At 41.8% G+C, this 19817-nt stretch overlaps 1 protein-coding gene across 1 annotated transcript in view; it reads left to right on the top strand.

Annotated features, from left to right (window-relative positions):
• The window catches only part of SVOPL (SVOP like), a 123807-nt gene extending 104388 nt beyond the window's left edge, over window positions 1-19419 (top strand). The window contains exons 14-16 of the mRNA XM_029599766.1: window positions 10020-10109; window positions 10653-10766; window positions 18500-19419. Of these exons, the coding sequence (XP_029455626.1) occupies window positions 10020-10109; window positions 10653-10766; window positions 18500-18511 (216 nt within the window). The 3' untranslated portion in view covers window positions 18512-19419. The remainder of the gene's footprint in view (window positions 1-10019; window positions 10110-10652; window positions 10767-18499) is intronic.
• The last annotated feature ends 398 nt before the right edge of the window (window positions 19420-19817 follow it).

Raw genomic sequence — 19817 nt, 5'->3', positions numbered from 1 at the left:
AATATGGATAAGTGCAAGGTGATGCATATAGGGAAAAAAACCCATGCTATAATTACACAATGTTAGGTTCCATATTAGGAGCTACCACCCAAGAAAGAGATCTAGGTGTCATAGTGGATAACACATTGAAATCGTCGGTTCAATGTGCTGCGGCACTCAAAAAAGCAAACAGAATGTTGGGAATTATTAGAAAGGTAATGGTGAATAAAACAGAAAATGTCATAATGCCTCTGTATCGCTCCATGGTGAGACCATATCTTGAATACTGTGTACAATTCTGGTCGCTCCATCTCAAAAAAGATATAGTTGCGATGGAGAAGGTACAGAGAAAGGCGAGCAACATTGATAAAGGGGATGGAACAGCTCCTCTATGAGGAAAGACTAAAGAGGTTAGGGCTGTTCAACTTGGAGAAGAGACGGCTGAGGGGGCATATGATAGAGGTGTTTAAAATCATGAGAGTAGATGTGAATCAGTTATTTACTCTTTCGGATAATAGGACTAGGGGGCACTCCATGAAGTTAGCATGTGGCACATTTAAAACTAATCAAGAGAGTTTTTTCCCTTAATGCACAATTAAACTCTGGAATTTGCCAGGGGATGTGGTTAGTGCAGTTTGTGTAGCTGGGTTTAAAAAAGGATTGGATAAGTTCTTGGAGGAGAAGTCCATTACCTGCTATTAATTAAGTTGACTTAGAAAATAGTCACTGCTATTACTAGCAACAGAAACATGGAAGAGACTTAGTTTTTGGGTACTTCCCAGGTTCTTATAGCCTGGATTGGCCACTGTTGGAGACAGGATGCTGGGCTTGATGGACCCTTGGTCTGACCCAGTATAGCATGTTCTTACTATGTTCTTAGCAATATGATTTGCTCATTCACACAGACGTTGCATAGGAGATTACTCATTGCTGCTGCTTATATAAGGCTGCATCGTCATGGAAACAAGTTGGAATCTTGTAGCCGAGCTAGGACTTGCCCGAGCAAGTTCTGGCATGATCAGGCAGAGTTTCTTGGTGTATTTTAAAAAAGTCTCTGTTATATGTTACGTTGCTTATGGCCGTCAAAAATACGACATGAATTTTAAAAATCATTAAAACTACTATCCAGCAAGAAAATATATGTACACGAGATTGTTTTAAAATTTCACAATTATTGTAACACAAAATTGGCCGTTTTTCAAAAACCTTACGTGATGTACAAATTTCGAAGTAATATCTGTGATCAGCATCAAAAAATCTATTTGAAACACCAAAAACTGTTTACCAGTGTTTCAGGCTAAGAATGTTGTGCCAATTAAAGCCTTTTTTTAATCTGTTACAGTTCTAAGTACAGTAATACATAAATTAGTGATTTCAGCGGCAGATTATTGCAATATATTATATATGGGGTTCCTTCAATTTGCTTTACAAGCCTTGCAGATGGGGAAACATTCTGCTGTATAGGTTGTTACTGATGTTACCTTAAGGATACATATGACACCAGTGCTGCGGGATATTCACTGGTTACCAATTAGATATAGGATCATGTTTAAGGTGCTTTTATTGGCTTTTAAGACTTTACATGGTATGGTGCCCAAACAATTTTCTTTAATGTTGACATACTATCGTGCAGGGCGGTTGCTGAGATCTACCACACGTCTATTGCTGAATGCTCCTACTTTTAAACAATATATGTTAGACAAGTTGAGGTGTTGTCTCTTTTATGTGGTGAGTCCTAGATGGTGGAACGCACTTCATTCCAAGCTTTAGACAGAATTGTCCTTGGTGAGATTTTGGAAGCTAATTTATTTATTTTGGCCTATGAAGGCTGTTCTGATTGAAATCTTAGTTGTGGTTGCAAAATGAACATTGGCTATTGTCTTGATTTGATTTTATGATTTATTTTTTATGTAATGTTTTTATGTTGTTTTGAATATTTTATGAATTATTTGTAAAACCACCTAGCAGTGGCGATACTGTGGTCTACATATTTTATAAATAAATAAATGGCACCTGGCAGTAGAGGGAGTTTGTTGCTGTTACTGAGATGATACCAGAATCAGAATATCTTTTTTTGTATAGTGAGTTATTCTAGGAATTGTCCTTGTTCTGTTCTGCTCTTTTGGGAGGTGGTGGGTTCCTATGGATACAGACAGTGATGATAACTTTCAAAGCTAAGTGAACGTGCCCATATACGTGTGTATATAGTGCATACAAAGTTGCTACAGTATTTTATAACCTGCATGCATACGATATGTGCAGGCTATAAAATATCAGGCAAATTTTCAAAGGACTGTGCGCGTAAAAATCAGGACTTACGTGTGTGGATGTGCCCTGTGCGCGCTGCGCGAATTTTCAAAAGGGCCCAACTACGCGCGTAAGTCCTGATACGTGCACAAGTGCCGGGCCTGAAAAAGGGGCAGGCCGGGGGGGGGCGTGGGCTGGGTGGGGAGGAGAGGGCTGGTGGCTGGCCGAGATAGCAGCCCTTAACCGCTGTTCCAGGGAAGCGTGCACCAGCAGCCAGCCAACATGCATAACTTTCTTCTGCTCTGCCCCCTGAGCACGCAGATTTTAAAATGGACATGGACAGTAGGGATGTGAATCGTTTTTCAACGATTAAAATTATCGTCCGATAATGTTTATATCGTCTTAAATCGTTATAGAACACGATACAATAGAAATTCTAACGATTTATCGTTAAAAATCGTTAAATCGTGTTAGTGCGCACTAACTCCCCGTTAGTGCGCACTAACTCGATTTAGTGCGCACTAACTGAAAATGATACAAATAAACACTTTCCAGGTCACTGAAGGTCAGTTAGGAATGAATATGAGTTCCTATTGGCTGGCTGCCCTCTTATCTATTGATATTACCAAGGTTACCACTGAGGTGATGGTTGGGGGGATGGGAAATGGAACTGGAAACTAACGAACACCAACAGAAAATGAAACAAAGTGTTCACACTTCCCAGGTCAGTAAAGGTCACTTAGGAATGAATATGTATGTATGTATTCCTATTGGCTGGCTGTGCTCTTATCTATTGATGTTACCAATATGGTTGGGGGGATGTGAAATGGAAACAGTTGGAAGCTTGACAAAAAAAGTAATGTAATGATCAGCACTCACGTGACTAGAACTTGTTTGTTTATTATTTTTGTTAGCAGGCACCTGAAATGCTAGTGCATGTTGAATTTGCCAATCACTGTGCATTTTAGAAAGGTGGTCCTGGCTGGAACTGTACACAGTTCAAATATATGTAATTGATTGTTGGTAAGTGTATTTTTTAAGTAGCCACACTGGCACCAGTATGTTTACTTTTCCTCCTACTTAACTCACTAGCTCAGCTTTGTAAGAAGGGCTTCTCTGCTTGTGTGTTGTTTTTGTTTGGTGTGAGGAGAGCAGAAACATCAGATCTTTATTCAATCTACTACAGTCATCTCTTACAGTGCCCTATCCCTATTAATACCAGGAGTGTTGTGATCTTCCTGCACACAGTGCCCTAACCCTGATACCAGTCTGAGACAGCTCCCTCCCTGCATTACTAGTGAGAGGCTGGCTTCACAGACAGGGGGGAGCTGCCTGACCCTCACTCCTGACTTCCCCCATGTCCCAGCTAGTGAATGGTGTGTGGGTGAGGGGGGGGGGGGAGGATGGTGAAGTCTGAGACAGCTCCCTCCCTGCATTACTAGTGAGAGGCTGGCTTCACAGACAGGGGGGAGCTGCCTGACCCTCACTCCTGACTTCCCCCATGTCCCAGCTAGTGAATGGTGTGTGGGTGAGGGGGGGGGGGGGAGGATGGTGAAGTCTGAGACAGCTCCCTCCCTGCATTACTAGTGAGAGGCTGGCTTCACAGACAGGGGGGAGCTGCCTGACCCTCACTCCTGACTTCCCCCATGTCCCAGCTAGTGAATGGTGTGTGGGTGAGGGGGGGGGGGGGGAGGATGGTGAAGTCTGAGACAGCTCCCTCCCTGCATTACTAGTGAGAGGCTGGCTTCACAGACAGGGGGGAGCTGCCTGACCCTCACTCCTGACTTCCCCCATGTCCCAGCTAGTGAATGGTGTGTGGGTGAGGGGGGGGGGGAGGATGGTGAAGTCTGAGACAGCTCCCTCCCTGCATTACTAGTGAGAGGCTGGCTTCACAGACAGGGGGGAGCTGCCTGACCCTCACTCCTGACTTCCCCCATGTCCCAGCTAGTGAATGGTGTGTGGGTGAGGGGGGGGGGGGAGGATGGTGAAGTCTGAGACAGCTCCCTCCCTGCATTACTAGTGAGAGGCTGGCTTCACAGACAGGGGGGAGCTGCCTGACCCTCACTCCTGACTTCCCTCATGTCCCAGCTAGTGAATGGTGTGTGGGTGAGGGGGGGGGGGGGAGGATGGTGAAGTCTGAGACAGCTCCCTCCCTGCATTACTAGTGAGAGGCTGGCTTCACAGACAGGGGGGAGCTGCCTGACCCTCACTCCTGACTTCCCCCATGTCCCAGCTAGTGAATGGTGTGTGGGTGAGGGGGGGGGGGGAGGATGGTGAAGTCTGAGACAGCTCCCTCCCTGCATTACTAGTGAGAGGCTGGCTTCACAGACAGGGGGGAGCTGCCTGACCCTCACTCCTGACTTCCCCCATGTCCCAGCTAGTGAATGGTGTGTGGGTGAGGGGGGGGGGAGGATGGTGAAGTCTGAGACAGCTCCCTCCCTGCATTACTAGTGAGAGGCTGGCTTCACAGACAGGGGGGAGCTGCCTGACCCTCACTCCTGACGTCCCCCATGTCCCAGCTAGTGAATGGTGTGTGGGTGAGGGGGGGGGGGGGGAGGATGGTGAAGTCTGAGACAGCTCCCTCCCTGCATTACTAGTGAGAGGCTGGCTTCACAGACAGGGGGGAGCTGCCTGACCCTCACTCCTCCGGGGTATTGTGATCTTCCTGCACACAGTGCCCTATCCCTGATACCAGGGGTGTTGTGATCTTCCTGCATGCAGTGCCCTATCCCTATTAATACCAGGAGTGTTGTGATCTTCCTGCATGCAGTGCCCTATCCCTATTAATACCAGGAGTGTTGTGATCTTCCTGCATGCAGTGCCCTATCCCTGATACCGGGATGTGTGCAAGAAGATCACAACACCCCCGGTATCAGGAATAGGGCACTGTGTGCAGGAAGATCACAACACCCCCAGTATCAGGAATAGGGCACTGTGTGCAGGAAGATCACAACACCCCTGGTATTAGGGATAGGGCACTGTGTGCAGGAAGATCACAACACTCCTGGTATTAATAGGGATAGGGCACTGTGTGCAGGAAGATCACAATACCCCTGGTATCAGGGTTAGGGCACAAGTTCTAGTCACATTGACTGATCACATTACTTGTTTTGTCAAGCTACCAACTGTTTCCATTTCCCATCCCCCATATACTGTCAGTAGGAAACTTGGTAACATGAATAAATAAGAGGGCAGCCAATAGGAATACATATTCATTCCTAAACTGACCTTAACTGACCTGAAAAGTGTCAAATTGTATCATTTTCAGTTAGTGCGCACTAACTCCCAGTTAGTGCGCACTAACTCCCGTTAGTGCGCACTAATCGGAAAAAACGATTTTTAACGATTTTTTAACTAAAAAATCGTGCCTAAGACGATTTTCTTGCCCTTCCACACGATTTCTATCGTTAAGACGATATGGAAAACGATTCACATCCCTAATGGACAGCCACGCGCAACTTTGAAAATCTACCTTTAGAGTTCATACACATTCAGGAGACTATCCTGAGGCCTTCTTGGAAACATCTGAAATGAGGGCCCAGGCTGTTGGCTGGCCTATTCTTGACCGGGGAAGCACAGGCTGCATACAGGGCACTGGACCCAGTCAGCATAAGACTATGGGGTGGTTCGAGGGGCCATTGAAGATAGATTGGGGAAGGAAGGTTTCAGAAAATGGTTTTGAGGACAAAGTTTGTTATGGTGTTTTATTTTGCACAGGCCCATGTTTGATATTATTGTTAGATTAGTGTGCAAGTTTAAGGCGCTTTATTGTATAGGCTAATGACTGTTTTTTATTGCTATTCATAATATGATTTTAAACTGTATTATGTATGCTGTCATTTTTAATGTTATCTTGTTTTATGAATGTACTGCATTGTTATCTGCATTGAACAATATTCTTGGAAGCGGCAGAATATAATCGTGTAAATAAATACAATACAAATAAATAAATATTACACAAACATGTCTGTGTATGTAAAAAAAAAAAATGCAGTACAAATTTGGATTTATTCACCTAAGTGGCAGCACTTATCCAGATAAGTCTGAAAAGTGCTACTTATCCGGCTAAATCAGATAGCTGGCTATGTAGCACTTGTAGACTTATCTGGCTATCTGACTTAGTAAAATATGTAGCATTTTAAGACTTATCTGGCTAAGTAGCAGTTTTTTCCAGACTTACCTGGCTATCTTACATAGTCGAGTAAGTCTGAAAAGCACTACTTAGAAGGACAAGTAGCACTTTTCAGACTTATCTGGCTGAGTAGCACTTTGCTGCTTCCTTGCCAGATAAGTCCAAACTTGTCTGTCTAAGTAGTGGCAAAGGTGCTACTTAGCTAGGTGAGTCAAATTTAGCTGCACAAGGGTGTGCAAATGATATATGTGCGTATTTTTACTTCCAGTTTTAAAGGGATATGAGAGTAGATTTTCCATGTGTAATTTAGATGCATTTACCCACCGTAAATTTGCTTTTACATGTGTGGGTTGTGGGATTTTCTAGCATGCGTGTGGTCAAAAAAACACCAATTTTACTAATTACCAGTTTGCCCAGTCTATCTGCAGCTTGTAAAGATCCTCCTGGCTTTTAAACCTGAGGTCCCCCTATTTCACCCAGTCATTTTTTCCCTTTTAAGATATTTACGATCATTTAATCCAGATATTGAGCAGGAGTAAAATATATGCAAGAAAGATGCCACATTTACATGCATAAATTGCTTACAAAATAGCAACGTACTCACATAAATTTATTTATTTAACAGCTTTTCTATACCGACATTAGAATGCACATCATATCGGTTTACATCTCAACAGTAGGTGGAAAATACAATGAACAGGGGTGGGAGAGGGACAACAGTAGAAACTCGAGGGCAGGAGGCTCTATGGGGAGCCTGAAAATTGAACTAGAGAAGTAACAATAACTCGAGAGGTAACATATTTACATGATGCAAATTACTTGGAGCAAGTCAAAGATAACAGAGAAGCAGGAGAAGAGGGTGAGAGAGGTACGTGGAGTTAGTCTGGAAATGCCTGGTGGAAGAGCCAAGTCTTTAGCATTTTCCTGAATTTAGTATGGCAAGGCTCCAGGCAGAGGTTTGTGGGTAGGGCATTCCAGTGAGTTGGGCCAGCAATTGAGAGAGCACGGTCCCTTGTTGCTGTGAGTCGGGCCTTCTTGAGGGGTGGGACTTGTAGGGTGCCTTTGAGATTTGCTCTAGTGGGGCGGGTGGATTGTGTGGATCGGAGTGGTTCACTGAGCCAAGAGGAATTATTTATGTGGATGGATTTGTGTATGATAGTGAGAGTTTTGAATAGGATGCGTGATGGGATGGGGAGCCAGTGGAGGTCTTTGAGGATGGGGGTTATGTGGTCTGATTTGCGTGCGTTCATGATTATCCTTGCAGTGGCATTCTGTAGTATTTGGAGGGGTTTGATGTTGGAGTAGGGAAGGCCAAGGTACAAGGAATTGCAGTAATCCAGCTTGGATGAAAGGGTGGATTGGATGACGGTTTTGAGATCATGTGTGTGGAGGAATGGCTTGAGCTTTTTTATAACATTAAGCTTGTAAAAGCCTTCTTTTAGGATGGAGTTAATGTGTTTTTTTAGGTTTAGATGTGGATCAATTAGAACGCCAAGGTTTCGTACAGGAGGATGGGAAGTGATGGAGGTGGCTGTAGGATCGTTGGGAGGAGAGAGCTTAAGGGTTTGGTGGTTGTGGATGAGGAGAAGCTCAGTTTTTGAGGAATTGAGGGCAAGTTGTAGGGAGGTGAGTAGTGAGTTTATGGATACAAGGCATTTCTCCCAGAAAATTAGTGTTGTAGATAATGATTCGCGGATAGGGATGATGATTTGTACATTATCTGCATAGATGTAGAAATTGAGGCCAAGGTCAGATAGATGATGGCAAAGGGGCAGGAGGTAGATGTTGAAAAGGGTGGAAGATAGGGAGGAACCTTGGGGCACTCCTTGGGTGAGGGCGAAGTGTGTGGATTCTGAGTTGCCAAGTTTAACAGAGAAATGTCTGTTAGCCAGGTAGAATTTGAACCAGAGTAGGGCTATGCCAGAGATACCGATGTCAGCCAAGCGGGAAATGAGGAGGTTGTGGCTAATCGTATCAAAGGCTGCAGAGGTGTCAAGGAAGGCAATGAGAAAGCTATGACCGTGGTCAAGGCCAGTGAGGAGGCCATCGGTGAGGGATAGTAGAAGGGTTTCTGTGCTCAGGTTCTTACGGAAGCCAAATTGTGAGGGGTGAAGAATGTTGTTGTCTTCAAGATAGTCCATAAGCTGGGTGTTCACCACCTTTTCCATGATTTTGGCAATGAGGGTGAGATTTGAGATGGGACGGTAGTTGGCCGGGTCTTTAGGGTCAAGAGATGTTTTTTTGATCAGGGGTTTGACGACTGCGTATTTTAGGGAATTGGGAACTGAGCCAGCTGATAGGGAGCTGTTAATGATGTCTGCTAGGGGTTTGGCAATGATGTTGGGGATGGATAGGAGGGTTTTGGTGGGGATGGTATCGGATGGATGGGATGCGGGCTTGATTTTTTTGAGAATGGACTCAATTTCCTTGGAGGAGGTGAGGTCGATGGTGTTGAGTGAGTTGTTGGGGGAGGTGTGGTGGTTGCTGGGCATGGGAGTGGTTGTGGGAGAGGGAGAGAACCTGAGGAGTATGTTTGTTATTTTGTTATGGAAGAATTGAGCGAGTTCTTCACATTTTGTGCTGGCTTCTTCGTTGGCGATGAGAGGGGTGGGGGCTTTGGTGAGGGCAGTGACATATGAGAAGAGGGCTTTGGGGTTATAAATATATTGATGTATTTTGGCAGCATAGTAGTCAAGTTTGGTTTTTTGAATGGCAAGGCGATATGTGTGTAAGAATGATTTATAGGCGGTGGAGTGTTGTTAGGTTGGGTCTTTACGCCAGGCTTTCTCTTTAAGTCTAAGGTTGTTTTTCATTTGGTGCAGTTCTGTGGTGTACCATGGTTTGTTGTGTGGGGGTGTAATGTGTTGCTTGTGGGTAATGAGAGGGCATAAGTTGTTGGCTATGTCGAGGGTGAGGTTATCCCAGGAGGTGAGTGCAGCTTCGGGTGAGGAGCAGTCTAGTTTGCCTAGGGATTCGGAGAGTGCGGTGATAATTTCTTCGGACGAACAGGGTTTACGGAAGGAGAAGGAGATGCTTTGGGGAGGATTACAAGTGGTGGTGGCGCTTATGGTAAGGTGAGTCTAAATAAGTGAGTGGTCAGACCAAGGGTCAGGGGTGCAGGAGGCGGGAGATGGTGTGTGGATGCAAGAGTTGATGAAAATGAGGTTCAAGGTGTGCCCCGCTTTAAATTTTGGCCCCCTCCCTGGAATGCCCCTGGCTGCCCATTTTTACATGTGAAAATGTACTCTTGCACCTAAATTTACACGGGTTTCTTGAGGGTTCTAAACTACTAGTACTACTACCACTACTACTACTACTATTACTACAACTACTACTTAACATTTCTATAGTGCTACACAACATTTGAGTTGCTGTACAAACATAAAAAGGCAGTCCCTGCTCAATAGCACTTACAATCTAATAAGACAAACATACAGGACATGCACAGCTTTTGAAAAATCACCTTTATATGTTTACATTTAGCTCAGTGATGGTCATGTGTTCAGTGTATCATGCATGTGAGCATCATCTGTCACATGTGTCCTGACAGAAAAAAGGTTGAGAACCAGTGTCCTATGGGATAAGGACAAAGTGACACCATAAAAGCAGTTCAATGGGCCTGACAATGTGCATTGATGTTATTTTCTATCCCTTGCTATAGGTTTACCCTACTGTGATGCGAGCTGTAGGAATGGGAGCCAGTGGATCTTTGTGTCGTGTTGGTGCTATGACAGCACCATTTATAGCACAAGTAAGAAGCTTCCTTAACCCTTTCAGTAGAGTGACACATGAGAAAAACATCCAATTTAATAATAGCAGTCTGCGTGGTTAGTGCCAAGTCTGAACTTTGGAAAGAAGGTCCAATTGAAATGCTTTTTAGTGGTTAAGGCTAGGAGCATGTGAACTTCTTTAAGAGGTTGGTGACCCAATTTGATGAACATTTGGAAAAGCTGCATTATTGGATTGGTTAGGCCAACCTCAGTGCTGCCGAAATCCAAAAGCAGATCAGTACCAATCTAATTTTCTGCTCGGAGCATTCAATGGTCCTTACCACATTTTCTAAACAGTAGCTGATAGAATGAAAACCATCTGAGATAATCCTAGTGACTCTGCTGCCTTTCTTGGGATAATATATTAGGTCAAAAGGCTTCTACCTGTCCTGTGTAGGAGCCACTTAAGCCAAATCACTCATAGTAGCAAGCTTAACTTTGCCCTATAACATCTTAAGATTATGTTACAGCAATCAAATCATCCTAATGTGTGCGATACTTTTGCATTTTGTTGCAACCTCCAGGTTCTGATGAGCACATCAATGGTGGGTGCCCTCTGTCTGTTTGCCATAGTATGTTTCATATGTGCCATATCTGCAATCACCTTACCCATAGAGACAAAAGGACGGGCACTTCAGGTAGGTGTCAAATACAGTTTGAAGATGAATTATTCAAACAGGGCTTTGTTTTCACTAAATTTCCTTAACTCCTTGCCAACAAAGAGAAAGCTAAAGAAAAAAGGAATTGAAGTTGATTAGCACACAATCTTTACTTTGTTTGAACAGTGGCATCATGCCATGCCATTTCTATCCTTTTTTCCCCCACCATGGCAGTCCAGGAGTATGGTGGGGAACAACTGTGTGCTTACTCAAATGCTGTGCTCTAGCCAAAGATGGAGCAATAAAATAGAAAATAACTGCATGTCCTGCCTGTGAGCCGGCATGTGTTCTTGGCGTTTGGCAATCCCACCCCTCACACAAGTCTCTAGGTAAGAGGAAGCCCATGCAACAAGGAAATGGAGTGGCTTCAAAAAGATGGAAGCAGGTGAATTTGTAGATTTTATTTGAACCATGAAGTGCGCAGATTCATCACATTCAGCTTGTTGCTCCACCCTGACTTCAAACTCATCTGGACCAATTTCACTCCTTTCTTAGCAGCATCTTTATCTGCTGGTGGCAAGTTTGGACTTGCTGGCAAGAAGCATTTAAATCTTGAGACAAAAAAAAAAATTCTTGGAGGGTTAAACTCTTACTGCTGTTTATATTGCATGCTAATTTTAAGGTTAGCATTTGTTTGCCAGTGTTAAAATTGTCTGGGTAGTAGGAAGATAAAACTGATTCACTAAGCTAGTAAAAGAGAGTATTTGTTTGCCAGTGTTAGAAATGTCTGTGCAGTGGGAAAATAGACTTTTTTTTATTAGCTCAGAGAATCAAAGTCTATTTTCTCACTGCACAGATAATTCTAACACTGGCAAGCAAATACTCTGTTTTACTAGAGAATTAGAGTATTTGCTTGCCAGTGTTAGAAGTGTGAGTTTACACAGGTCTCTTACTTGATCTGAGAAGGTGAGAACAAAGGTTCCTGGGCAACTAGTTACTAGTTTGATTCCCACCCCCCACCCACCTCAGTCTAATTTTTTTATATATTGATTATCACCCCTCTAGGGGGAAAGTCTTTGAAATAAGTCAATAAGCCATTTAAAATAACATTCAATTAACCCTGATTTCAGCAAATGACTAATTTTAGTCCTATTGCTAGTCATTCACTAATATTAATCACCAGGTTATCAAGTTTAAAAACCAAACAGGCAAATTTTAAAATGAGCATGTGGGTGCCCATACTTATGTGTATAGGTGCATACGCGAACATTTATTTTATTTATTTATTGCTTTTTATATACCGACATTCGTTAACATATCACATTGGTTTACATAAAAATAAAAGCATTGAAAAGAAATAAAATACAATTTGCATTTCAAAATTCAAGAAAAGATAATTAATATAAGTAATAAAATAAAATAAGAAATACTACTAAAACATTCATTAAGAACAATCAAAAATATCAAATATAACAACTCTCTAAAACAGTAAGAAAACATTAAAAGACTAAAAGAAAGACTCTGCTTTAAGGCTTTAGCTGTCAAAGTGAATGAGATATTAGGAGAAGGCCTGCTGGAAAAGCCAGGTCTTCAACTTTTTCTTAAAAGTATGTGAATTGGTTTCAAGCCCTCAGTTCCTGTGCCATGGTGTTCCAAATAGATGGACCAGTAAGTGACAGTGCTCGTTCATGAATGGAAATGAGGTTTGCTAGTTTTGGTGATGGGATTGGTACGGTTCGATTGCTGGAAGATCTGGTGATTCTTTGGGGGGTCTGGTACATACATACATATGCTGGTATTTAAGTATGCTTCTAATTTTAAGACGTTACACAAGCAAACCTACTTCACATATCTTCCTTAAGAAACTGGTGGCTTTAACGTGTGCAGATAAATGGATTTTAAAACATGCTCACACGAAGGACATTCCCAGTTTTTCTGATTAGCCACCAGCTTGCCCAGTAATCTAGAGGTGACCCAGACCTAGAGGTTCTTCATCCTGCACAACCCCCAGTTGACCAAGACCTCTAACCCTGTTGTGTAACCCCAAAAAGCAAGATCTTGCTCCTGATCAGGAGCAGCAGTAAAGTTGGTGGATAACAAGCTGCTGGTTTTTGGGACATAATAGAGCAATCCCAAGTTCAGTCTAGCAGCTCATGTACTGTTTTGGAAGAACAAGGTCACTTGACAAGAGTCCATCACCTTGGTGTAGCAGGAAGGCATCCTGTAGTTAGAAACTGCCCTCTAGATGATGCTTTATCCTCACCCACAGAGGATGTCTCTCCAAGGGGGGTTAAAGGTATCTAGGAGGGTTTAGGACAGCCATTATAATGGGTGATTCAATTATTAGGAAAGTAGATAGCTGGGTGGCTCGTAGGTGTGAGGATTGCTTGGTAACTTGCATGCCTGAAGCAAAGGTAGCAGACCTCACATGCTACTTAGATAAGATTTTATAGAGTGCTAGGTAGGAGCCGGCTGCATTGGTACATCTGGGTACCAATGACAGAAGAAGGTGCAGGAGGGAGGTTTTGGAGGCCAAATTTAGGCTCTTAAGTAGGAAATTGAAATGCAGAACCTCCAGGGTTGCATTCTCAGACATGCTTCCTGTTTCACATGCAGACATTCAGAAGCAGACAGAGCTGCACTCAATGCATGGATGAGACGATGGTGCAGGGAAGAGGGTTTTAGGTTTGTTAGATACTGGAGAATATTCTGGGGAAGGGGGGAATCTATTCTGATGGGATGGGCTGTTGGTGTTAACGTTTAAAAAGGAGATAGAGCAATTTTTAAACTAGAACATGGAGAAAGTTGACAGCCGCTCAACAGTGCATGGTTCAGAGGGAGGAATCTTCAAAGGATATTAGCAAACCAAATGTTAGAATGACTTGATAGATAGGTGGCTGAAAAAGCTAAACCCCCCTCACCCCCCCCCCCCAAAAAACAGATAAAAATTACACCAAACTGCCTGTATCATCTGAAAATAATCAGGTTCTGGGTACATATAAAAATAAAATACAAATACAACTACTTAAAATGTCCATATGCAAATGCCAGAAGTCTGCAAATTAGATTAGATTAGAGTGTAGAATGTATGGAGCTAAAGGAATATATAGACATCTTGGAGATCTGGTGGAAATAGGATAACCAATGGGACACTGATACCAGGGTACAAATTATATTGACAAAACAGAGCAGATAAAATTGGTGGAGGGGTGGCTGTATATGTTAAGGATGGCATAGAGTCAAGTAAGATAAAGGTTTTGCAGGAAACTGCATTTTGGAATCCTTATGGATAGAAATTCCAAGGGTAAAAGGGAAGAGTATAGTAGGCATTACCACCTACCTTGCCAGGATGAGGAAACAGACTACAAAAAAATTGTTAACAGAAATTAGACCAGCTAGTAAAATGGGCAACACAATAATAATGTGAGACTTCAGTTACCCAAGTATTGATTGGGTAAATGTCACATCAGGGTAATTAAGGGAAGTAAAATTTCTAAATGCCATCAATGACTGCTTCATGCAGCAGTTGGTAATGAAACCAACAAGAGGGAGAACTATATTAGATTTAGTTCTCAGTGAAATGCAAGACCTGGTGCAAGAGATTGCTAGACAAACTGGATGGACCACTTGGGTTTCTCTGTTGTCATTTACTATATTATTACAAAGGCAACAGTGCTCATAATGTAATAAAATTTGACATATTCACTGGAAAGTGAATTCTAAGGAAAACTGCAGTAGCATTTAACTATAACAAAGGAGACTATGATAAAATGAAGAAATGTGTTAGGAAAAAACTGAAAGGAACAATCTATAAGGTTACAAACTCCTAGGAAGCATGGACAATATTTAAAATTACCATCCTTGAGGCCCAGACAAAATGTATTCCATGCATTTAAAAAAAGCCAAAGAAAAACCAAACAGCTAGTGAGGTTTAGTAGTGAGGTAAAAGACGCAATTAAAGTCAAAAGGGCATTATTCATAAAATGGAAAGCAGACTCAAAAGAGAAAAATTGGTAAGAATATAAGCACTGGCAAGTTAGAAGTAAAAAAGTTGTTAAACAGGCTAAAAGAGAATTTGAAAAGTAGCATGCTATATAGGTAAAAAAAAACAACTTTTGCAAGTACATTGAAGCAAAAACCCTGGGTTGCTAAATGACTGAGGGGTAAAAAGGGTGGTCAGGAGGGCAAGGAAATAGATAAACTAAATGAATGAGGCTGATTTTGGGGTCATACTCGTACTGGAAACATTTTTATGGTGATCACGCTGAGTATCTAGATGGAATCGCTGTGAAATTGAAGGATGTAATAACTCAGATTGACAGACTAAAGAATAACAAATCATCAGGACTGGATGGTATTCACATCAGAGTTTGGAAAGAACTCAGAAATGAAATTGCAGACCTGCTTCTGGTGATTTGCAATATATCATTTAAAACAACCATAGTACCAGAAGACTCGGGGGGGGGGGGGGGGGGGGGGGGCGCTAATGAGATCCCAATTTTTTAAAATTGGCTCCAGGGCTGATCTGGGAAACTATAGCATGGTGAGCCTGATGTCAGTGCCGGACAAAATGTTAGAAGCTATTCTTAAAAACAAAATTACTGATCACATAAACAAACATGGTTTATTGGGGGATAATCTACATGGTTTTTGCAAAGGGAAGTCCTGCCTTATCAGTTTACTGGATTTTTTTTTGACAGGGTAAATAAACATGGATAAAGGTGAGCTGGCTGATATATTGTATCTATATTTTCAGAAGGCATTTGGCAAAGCAATTCATGAGAGACTCCTCAGGAAATTGGAAGGTTATGGAATGGGAGGCCATACGCTATTGTGGATTAGTAACCGAACAAAAGACAGGAAACAGAGAGTAGGACTAAATGAACAGTTTTCCAAATGGAGAAATGTCATTAGGTTAATGCCCCACATGTCTTTATAGGGATCTGTGCTATTTAGCATATTCATAAATGATCTGGAGAAAGGAAGGACAAGGGAGGTGATTAAGTCAATAGACGACACAAAATTGTTTTGGGCTGTTAAAACAGCAACAGCTTGGGAAGAACTACAGAAATACCTTCTGAAAATTGGGCTTCTAAATGGCAGATGCAATTTAAGGTGGACAAATAATCCTCTTAAAGATTACTTCATTATAAGTGCAACTGAACAAGAAATACTAAATTATTGAATGCAGAGAGCACATCATACAAGGGTACTTGCACCTAGTCATCTGTGCTTTTACCCCTTTTATTTTAATCATTTGTCACTCTAAAAATCACAGTTTTTTATTAATTTTTTTCAAGTTTGCACATTAAATATTTTAATTAATGCTCCCCATTCATGAAACCTATATACTGTAGCTACCGCAAATACAGCTCTTACTGAGACATAATTTATTTCAAAGTAATTTGTATTTTAATAAATTGCAACTACTTATCTCTTCAAGAGGTGATAGAGTCTCAATGTCCAGTAGTACCCGATGCTGGCTGCATTTTGAATCTGTTTTTTCAGATGGGTATGTGAAATATCCACTGCTTATTCATAACCAAACTGTCAACTTCATGTTGAAAGGCAGAACCATGGCCAGTTGCAGTGCCAACAAAAAAGGTAAATACCAAGGCTCTTTTTTTTTTTTTTACTTTGAAAAGGATGTAATCAGTAGCAGCTCTATGGGAAGAAAAGTGCTGTGGGTTTTGTAGGTAGACTTGAATCAGATGGCAGCTAAGAACAAAGGAACACATTTTCTCCTATATTTTCAATATCATCCATTTAAACCCCTATGCAGTCCATTAAAGTTCATGTGAGTTAAATCATAATTTTTTTCCAGAGGGAGATTACATTTCCTATGATGCTGTAGCATATCAATTTAGCCTCCATGACTTAAAAATAAGAGTACTGGGGAGACATCCACATGCTTCTGGGATAAGTCAGTTAATATCACAGTAAAATCCATATCAGTTTCATAGTAGGTACATCTTGAAATGGATGCTCCTCAAAATTCTGCTCCTCTGCGTTCCTGAGACCAGAAATCAAGCACCTGTTGCAGGGGGCTGCAGTTTTAGATTTTATTTTCTTGGAAAGGTATGGAAGATGCTACCACATTGCCATTCTTGCTGGCTTTCCCTGCAAAGGCTCACGATGACTGGCAGTACACATTTGCAGAACAATAAATGAGTAGTTCCAAATCTCCTTTTCTGTGATAGGCTTTTTGTCATTTTAATATAAAACAGGTAATATAGTAGGAGTACACGTGATGAAGTGTCTTATTTGAATAGCAGCCGGTCATCCCCTTTGAAATGCTTTTTTCTAGGTACTACAAAATCTTCACTCATTTCGGAGTCCTCTCTGTCACTTCTATAAGACCCATTTTGAGGTCATTTTTGTTCTGGGTAAAGATTTAAAAGAGGCTCTTCAAAGTAGGCTTCCAGTTTCATGCCAGCACTGGCCACTTCTGAATCAGGCCCATTAAATTCAGCACAATTTCTGGTCTCCTCACTATTCCAGGTCAGACTAACTGTGGTTTCCTCTTAACAACAGATATGGCCGTAGGCTTCTTTATTATTTTGAAGTAGTCTGGTTACTGTAAGAGGAACTATAATTTAATATTTCTTGTTGAGTTGAACTGGAACCAAAGTGATGTTTAAGAGGATTGTGTGTTTTCACTTTCAGTTTGTGGTTATATTAAGGCAAGTGCAAAGTAAAGCATGTAGGGAAAAATAATCCCAACTACAGGTTCATGCTACTGGGTTCCATGGTAGGAGTCACCACCCAGGAAAAGAACCTCAGAGTCTTTTTGGATGCAACCTGGAAATCTTTGGCTCAGTGTGTGGTGGCAGTCAAAAAGACAGACAAAATATTAGGACTTATTTGGAAAGGAGCAAAGAACAAAACTATGAATATCATAATGCCTTTGTACAGATCCATAATGTGACCACAGCTTGAGTACTGTGTGCGGTTCTGGTCGCCTCATCTTATGGACATAGGCAATGAAAAAGATAAAAGGAAAGCTAAACAATTTAGGACTTTTCGGTTGGAAAAGATTGAGGGAGGATATGACAGAACTTAATAAAATCACGACTGGGGTGGAGTGGGTAAATAGGGAATGCCTATTTACCTTTTCCAACAACACTAGGACTAGGGGACACTCCATGAAACTAGCAAGTGGCAGATTTAAAAACAAAATCACCCAGCATACAATTGAGCTATGCTCTCTGTTCTTGAAGGATGAGGTCAAGTCCACTAACATAGTGGGGTACCAAATGATGATGGGACAAGTTCCTGAAGGGAAAACTCCATAAACAGTTATTAGCCAGGTAGTCTTGGGAAAGTCAGCGCTTATCGCTGGGAATATACAGTAATTAGATCTACTTTATGGGATCTGCCAGGTGACTTAGATTGGCCACTGTCAGAGAGAGGATGCTGGGCTCGCTGGACCTTGGTCTGATCCAGCATGGCACTTCATAGGTTATGTTCTTACTGCTTTAAACAAAAAAAAATTACCACTTCCATGCATATTCCACTGCAGGCTGATTTCTGCTGATTCCTTGAGGCATGGAACTGAGATTGAGGAATCCACAGACATAAGATATTTTGACACAGAATTGTGAATATTTGTGTTTCTTTTTGAAAAACTTCAATAAAGATTAAAAAAAAAAAAAAAAAAAAAGATATTTTGACATACAATCCACCTTCATCAGACAGTAGTAACTATGTTCACAGCGATTCCGTTCTTACTGATCCATGAAATTTATAACCTTTTCTTTCTTTGATTTCAGCAACTTAAATGAGAAGAACCGGAAGAAGAAAAGCTCTTTCCCGTCTTGTTCTAGTTAATGGAAGTTTGATTTCATATTGAACTATTGCTAATTTGCTTTTTGTAAACAATAGTTTCTGAAAGTAAGTAGAAAGAAAAAAAACCCAACACTGCTGCTTCACAGGATATTCTTATAAGTGCTATTAGTTTAAGGGCCTGTCAAAAATGGCTGGCAAAAGAGGCAGGTATGCGTGCAGACTCACTCCCCCATGCTGGGATTGAACCATCTCTTGAGCTCGCAGTGAATATGTACGTACCTTTCCGGTGGTGAAAAGCACACACGGTTACAGAGCACAAGTAGTTTTCTGCATGGGTAAGATTACACCCTTATGGAAGCTGGCCTGTGTTCCAAAGCACAGTTTGTGCATGCACTCATGTTTACACATGTCAAAGGGGAAATCAATCAGGGAGCAGCCCTGTTACGCAATGGCAATGCTGCTATGTAGAGAGTTCTCCACACCTTGGACTCGTTGAGGCTGGGGATGCTGTGGAAACAGTGTTCACAGCCACTGGGAGCAATTATTGTTAAGGGTAGCGCTTGGTGCCTGGAGTTTGAGTGCATGAGGCAGGCTTCAGCAAGCAGCAGGCTCCCAGCCTCACTTATGTTGCTACGGCGAACAGACTTGTAATAATGGAAGTCTATTAAAAATAGAGGGGAATGACGATCAGTTCCTGCCCCTGATTTACTAAGGCTTTTTTCCCCATATGTATTCTTTAGTGAGACTGATCAACACAAATTAGAAAAGCTGGACATTTTTTCTAATGAAACTGTTTTTAATCTAATTTAATAAATCTTCATGTCCCTTGTTGTTTTGAGCTGTGAGACTGTTACTGGGTGTCTTGAGAGACACATGCTTAGGAAGAGTGATCAAGTCTAATAAAACAAATGCACTTTGCACAGATGCACAATATGGCATGATTTATCTGGTAAAAACCAGCAATAGACAGCAATTTAAAAAAATCAGGACATAGAAAACGTTATCTACAGCCTTCTTATTCAATGTAAATGTTACACAGGGCTCAATTATGCTGTAACCCATAGCAGGTGTCAGCAAATAAGACTACATGAGCCACCCAGTCTGCCTAGATACACCTGTCTATTGTGGCACTGCAGACCCAACTGATCTCTGGTCATCTCCCTCCCATCCGTCTTTAGCACTGTCCTCTATATTTGGTTCAACACACAATGGTGGCAGATGGTCAGGAGACAAAATCTCACAGAAAAAAAAAAAGCACATGTCAAAACCAGGTAATCAGTCTTTCAAAAAAGTTCTGTATCA

The sequence above is a fragment of the Rhinatrema bivittatum genome, chromosome 4 (genome assembly GCF_901001135.1).
Source record: "Rhinatrema bivittatum chromosome 4, aRhiBiv1.1, whole genome shotgun sequence".
In the NCBI taxonomy this organism is placed as follows: domain Eukaryota; kingdom Metazoa; phylum Chordata; class Amphibia; order Gymnophiona; family Rhinatrematidae; genus Rhinatrema; species Rhinatrema bivittatum.
This window is presented reverse-complemented; position numbering and strand designations above follow the sequence as displayed.